This window comes from Geospiza fortis, unplaced genomic scaffold (assembly GCF_000277835.1).
Source record: "Geospiza fortis unplaced genomic scaffold, GeoFor_1.0 scaffold1194, whole genome shotgun sequence".
Lineage (NCBI taxonomy): Eukaryota > Metazoa > Chordata > Aves > Passeriformes > Thraupidae > Geospiza > Geospiza fortis.
In genome coordinates, this window is record NW_005054748.1 from 83604 (window position 1) to 90026 (window position 6423).

General features: G+C 36.8%; 1 protein-coding gene across 1 annotated transcript in view; it reads left to right on the forward strand.

The window, feature by feature from the left end:
• SLC7A9 (solute carrier family 7 member 9) overlaps positions 1–6423 on the forward strand; it is a 15279-nt gene that overhangs the window by 291 nt on the left and 8565 nt on the right. Inside the window, exons 2-9 of the mRNA XM_005431069.2 lie at positions 951–1056; positions 1663–1772; positions 1864–2119; positions 2344–2469; positions 3619–3766; positions 4704–4946; positions 5619–5744; positions 6136–6235. Coding sequence (XP_005431126.1) covers positions 2365–2469; positions 3619–3766; positions 4704–4946; positions 5619–5744; positions 6136–6235 — 722 coding nt within the window. The 5' untranslated portion in view covers positions 951–1056; positions 1663–1772; positions 1864–2119; positions 2344–2364. The remainder of the gene's footprint in view (positions 1–950; positions 1057–1662; positions 1773–1863; positions 2120–2343; positions 2470–3618; positions 3767–4703; positions 4947–5618; positions 5745–6135; positions 6236–6423) is intronic.

The following is a 6423-nucleotide window of genomic DNA, read 5'->3' on the forward strand; positions in this document are numbered from 1 at the left end:
AAAAGTGCGAGGAAAACAATTGTCAAAACGTGCTTAGGGTGGTTTTGCTGATACTCAGACCCAACAATTTGGCCTTAATTTCCAGCCCTGTAGTGCATGTTTATGAGCCATTATCTCAACAAGGCTAGGAATGTTAAATGTTAACATCAGGAGCCAGTACCCGAACATGTTTTAGCTTTTCCCAGTAGCTTTTACCATTTATTGACAAACTCATTTAGAGGGTGTTGGTCAGGACTCACTGACTGGAGTGCCATGCAGCAAAGGAGTGGTACAACTGCACTGCTAAAAACAATTAAGTGATTAACATGATTAAAGGTCTTTTTGCAGGTGTTTTAGGGATGACTAGCTCAAATGAAAGCAGTTACCTTATGGCAGAATTCAGGATAAGAATACTTTTATTTCCCCTGGATATGAGAATGGCATTTTTCACTGAAGCAAGATCTTTAAATATTGACAAAAATGGAAAATATTTGTAGCTGCAAGCGAAGGGAACACCAGCTGCCCACTCAGCTGCCTCAAGTTAATGAAAAACAAAAGAAATATTTTTGCTTATGCTTCTCTACCCTCTCGAGATACAAACATCAACTATTTTAATAGGCTTCATATAACATCTGAGCACATGGTTTTAATGCACCCATAATGTGACAATTACTTCAAGGTTATCTTGCCAAAGCATTTCTAAATTAGCAACTGCTTGCTGTAAAGATCATCAAAATAGACTCTCCAAATTATGGATCACTCTCACTATGTGATGCACTACTTAGCACTGGACAAACATTCTCACAAATGGAACAAAGCTGGATTTTCTTGTTTTTAAAGATAAACTAACTGGACTATCAGTTTATCTGTGGTTCCTAACTCAAAACTTCTTGGCAGAGAATGGGTTTAATGATTACCTTTTATAACCTCTGTACTTAGGCTGCTGCTCCTTCTTCATATTCTGGTTTCAGACATGGACCTGCCTTGCTTGTAACTGGCTGGGAAATCTAACAGGAGAATTACACTTGGCAAGGATTCCTGCACCTGATTAACTGCAAACAAATTTAAATAAATAAGGTAAGTGAAAGCAAGAATTGCTAAAGGTAATGATTGAAGCAGACTAAATACAGGACTTTAAAAGAGAGACATTGGGCACAAAGCTGCAATGAAGCTCAGCCACCCAAGCCCTGCATTCCTCATGTGTGCAGCTTTCCTTCATAGGTTTAATCTTAACAGTTAGATTCATTATGATTATTTTTAAAATCTATAATTCAGAAGATAAACCTGATGTCTTTATAGCCTAAATGTTTCTGAAGACCAACAATAGTGAGGTAGGTGTTCTGTCAGTTTAAAATGCTGCAGTTTTTGTAGCCAGTTACTACTTAATTTACAAAAAAACCCCAACTTATGTTTCCTAAACATGATGCCTTCCACAGTTACCGTCTGTATAAAAGCATCATGATCTTCAGCATTCAAACTGAAGTAAATATAGTTGTAGAGTCTTAGGAGAGAAGAGACTTTTGACTGAATCTCCTTTAGAGACTCAGGACCTAACCCGATCAATTTCCTTCACTGTCTCAGATTGTATTTTAGACCAGTACTAGGGGAAACAAATAAAATCCTCACCGAAAAAAAACCCGTAAGTCTAAATTTAAATTTGAAAACAAACTCTTTGCATTCCAGTTCCAAAAAGGACAAAACATTGAGTGGAAGATATTCACCCTGAATCAACACAGAGAAGATTGGTGACCCTTTCTGAGGCAAAGAGCTGCTAAACAGATAATTCTGGGAGTGCTAAACAGATAATTCTGGGAGTGCTAAACAGATAATTCTGGGAGTGCTAAACAGATAATTCTGGGAGTGCTAAACAGATAGTTCTGGGAGTGCTAAACAGATAATTCTGGGAGCCCACACTGTTTAGCAGATGCTTCCATCTCCGAGGAACTGAGGCAAAGCCTGATTGAATGAAGAATGGAAAGAAGGTCTCCTAGATAAGAAGAAAACCAGTTTTTGGGAGGAAGATAAAATCTGTCTGGACCTTTGGAGTAGTTCAAAGGAAGGACTGGCTATAAAAGCTGGATCGTTCCAGTGAGGACATCCTGCAAACTGAATGTGAGAAGCCACAGACATCCCCTGCCAGGTGGGTGTAAGGAAAATCCACAGCCAGGCAGAGGAGGAGGTGAAGCTGACATCCCTTCTCCTCTCTGAGCAGGTAGTTCCATGGAAATCCTTCTCCTGGGAGTGACTGTGTGCATGTGTTTGTTTTCTGGTGATATTTACCTGCACTGGTTTGTACCCACGTGCATCAGCTAAAGTCAAGCAACCTTCATACGCTAGAGTAAGATTTTGTTGTTTTTTCCTTAGAAATTTCAACAAGGAAAACAAATGGGTGAAGAAAGCTTGAAGAGAAGAAAAGGAGAGGACAAAGGAGGAGAGGACAGACAATCCATTCAGAGTCATGAGCCCCAAACGATGAACCTACAGAAGCAGGCAAACCTTTTTCTTTTCCCCTTGGGCCCGTGTGTCAGGGTCTGGCAGAGGGAGGCACAAGGGGATATTTGTGCATCAGCATACAAAAACACCACCGTGTCCCAATTTAGCAAAAATATCCTAATATCTCAGCAATGTGGTTGGCTTGCATTCTCAGAAACAGCCAATTACTGAAGTTAAATAGCTCTGATAGAAACAGAATAAACCCCCAAGAATATGTCGTTGAACTTATCAGATATAAAAATAATTCAAAGACTTACTCTAAGTTGATCAACTGAGGCATTTCATAAACTTCTTTTTCTGCATGTAATTTCCAGAAGTAATAGTGGGTTGTCCAGCTCACTGTTTCTGTTAGTGTTTATAGCCAGAAAATAGGGACTGGCACTTGAAGATGAGTGAAAATCTGTCTCCTCCAGAAAATTACAGATGCTTTAGAAAACAGTTGTGTCCCTTCCTCTCAGGAGGGAGTGGCATTTCTCTTAATTTAAGTAGCCTGGAGAAAGATTACCTATGTGGTTTTAGTTTGGTGCCAAGACTGGAAAAATACTGATGGTATTAGAGTAGCCATAGCTATCAGAAAATGTTGAGTAGTCCATGCCTCAGTTTCAGTGGTTTCATGTAATATTGCAGGTCACTACAGATCTGGGAGAACATGATCTTATCACCCAGTGGTATCAACATCATTCCTAGGTACAAATATTTAAAGCAAGGCCAGGAAAAAAGCTGCTCAACAGCAACAAAAAAAAACCTGGACTCCATCCATGACAGACAATTTCTGAGTCTTAGAAAATTCAGAATTCAAGTGCTTGCAAGAGAATGTCATGGCTTAATCAGAGAGGAAAGAGCAAATTCACCCATACAAGGTTATATTTGAGACTCACATCATCCAAAAGACAGTTTAATAAAGGAAATAGGCAGGCAAAAACCAAACAGATGTACTTTTGAAAACAGCACGAGTACACTACATAGAGATCTTGATAAGAAGAGTGAAACTTTGCAAAATCCTTTAATATATTCCTTTATAGAACTGACATATTGAAAGCCAATAAAAGTCAGTCAGTAAGGACAATTACTGTAGTTCTATGATATTGAGAATTAATTGGTGAATTACTAGAAGTTGCTTACAAAACCATCTCATTTTCCTTCAAGGTGGGCCTCATTAGTGGAATCTGTATGATTGTGGGCACCATTATTGGCTCAGGTATCTTCGTTTCTCCAAAATCAGTTCTTGCCAATGTGGAAGCTGTGGGTCCTTGCTTAACCATCTGGGCAGCCTGTGGAGTTCTGGCAACATTAGGTAAAAACTCAACAAAGAATCTGAATCTTTGCCTTAAATCTTGTTATCTGCTTTTTCTGCATACTCTCATTTCACAAATTAGCTTATAGCACCAGGACCAAAATCAACTAAATCCTGCTCTATATATGTTTATATGCAGTACTCAATGATAAATTTAAAATGGGGTGTTTCTAGAAGACAAATTAAGTTTCAAAATTGTAAATCACACTCTATTTTGAAAGGAAGTTTTAGTTTTTCCTGCTTCATCTACTGACTGTAATAAAGAAACAGTCTTCTACTTAAATAGTTGCCAATATGTGAAATTTACTGGTAGTGTGTGAGCTAGGTACTTTCTGCTGGTTTTCTACTTCTGAAATTATAATTCTATTATCTGAAAATTTAGCACTAAGCACCTCAAAATATTTCAAGAAGTAAAACAAATTTCTGAGCATTGTATCAAGTGGGACAGCAAACAAGAAAAACCTTAATTCAAGATGCCACATACAGCAATAGAACAGGAAATATCACTGTACTTTAATGCTGAGCTTAGCAGACATTTATTTCAAAATTGTGCAGAAAGTCTGTTTTTTCAAGCTTCCAATAGGTATGTCAGCCAGTGCAGTTCTCACTTAAGTGCTTCTTAGAGTGTTCATTTCTTAAACAAAAATCAAATGAAATCAAAATGTTTGTTTGTACTGTTTTGGTGAAGTCTTAAGTATCAATGGTAATAATTTTTAGACTGCATCTGAATAATTTCAGGGTTTTTCTTTCAATTGCTCACAAGTAATTAAAATTTTATTTTGCATATACAGTAAAATATACAGAAACATGAAGAGAGTACTGGTGCACTGTACAGATCAATGCCTTTCACTTTTCTGCCTATTGAAAAGTGATCATCTGTTCAAGCAGTCCCAGGTTCAAAAGTGCATGAACTAAACCTGCTTTTTTTGTTGTTCAGGTGCACTTTGTTTTGCTGAGCTTGGTACAATGATCACCAAGTCTGGGGGAGAATATCCCTACCTCATGGAGGCATTTGGGCCAATCCCAGCCTTTTTGTTTTCTTGGACAAGCTTGCTGGTCACAAAACCCAGCTCCTTTGCAATCATCTGCCTCAGCTTTGCAGAATATGCATCAGCTCCTTTTTACCCAGGCTGTGATCCACCCCAGGCTGTCATCAAGTGTCTGGCAGCAGCTGCTATTGGTAAGAATCACAATTTTCAACAGCCCAGATCCAAAATTGCATTGTGACCTGTGTCTGGCCCCATCCACAAGTGCATTCAGTGCCCTGAAACTTCCTCGGGTTCATCCTCACAAAGACACCAGAAATCTTTAAGACACAGTCCAGTGAATCCTTCCCACAATAATTAATTAAACAGCACAAAAAGGATGGGGTTAAAATGTTTTTTTTCCTAGTCTGAGGTTTTTTTTTTATTCTTCCTTAAGATAGATACATCTGTATAATGAATGCTTATCTCTAGCAGAAAAGGAAGAAAAAATAACTGTGGAAATATTATTTCTTTATTTATCAGAATGCTGTGCAACTTCAAAATGTTCTTTTATTAAAGGTACTATAAAAGTCTAAAAAGTCTTTTATAATAAAGTTATCCAAATACAGTAAGCAAAAACTGTATAGATAGACAAATATAGATATATATACATATAATATACAAATTATATATATACATAGTTTATATGCTATATGTTATGTTTATATGTTTTTATAATATACAAATATATACATATATATATATATAATATACAAACTGTATAATACAGACAAAAAGTGTGACAGAAAAGCAGTATAGTAAATTAGGGGAGGGGCAACTTTAAATTCTGACAAACAGTGTGAAAATTTATAATTTGATTTTTTTAGTGGTAATTACAATTGTGAATTCATTGAGTGTGAAGCTGGGAAGTTACCTCCAGAATTTTCTCACAGCTGCTAAAATGATCATTGTCGCAATCATTATTGTAAGTGGAATTGTTCTCCTTGCACAAGGTAATAAAATATATGTTATTTGAAAAAATTATTTTAGCTTTTGCTATGATGATTAAAAATTCCCCACTGACAGAAGTGACACAGAAATAAGGCACAGGCCTGAATCTCTTCATTCAGGGTTTTAGTTCCAAATCTCTTGGAAATTATGGCATTTTCTGTCACAGGACAGGGATGGGTGCAAAATGCAACACTACAGATCAATTAATACAAACTACAAATCTACAGCTCTACAAATACAAACTACGGATCAATTAATACAAAAGGGTATTCATTAATTTTATAAGTGAAAAGTTTCAAAACATGAGACATATGTTGGAATGTTTTTTCATCTGATGGGGGGATTACAAGAATTAATTCCAACACTGATCAGTAATCTTCCTCTTATTTGCAGGAAAAACAGATAACTTTAAAGATTCTTTCAAGGGCAGTAAGATTTCTGTTAGCTCTCTCAGTTTGGCATTTTATAATGGACTCTGGGCATATGATGGATGGTAAGAAATCTTTATTAACCTTCACAGTTACAGTTTAACAGCCTTTAGCTGGTTTACTCTCTCCCTGTAGAACCCTCTGAAGACATTAACAACTGACTTGTTATTAAGAATGTCTTGATGAATTCTGGAAAAAGAACACTAGTTTGGGTAAAAAAACCCCAGAACTCCCCCTCTTTTTCTGTCTGTTT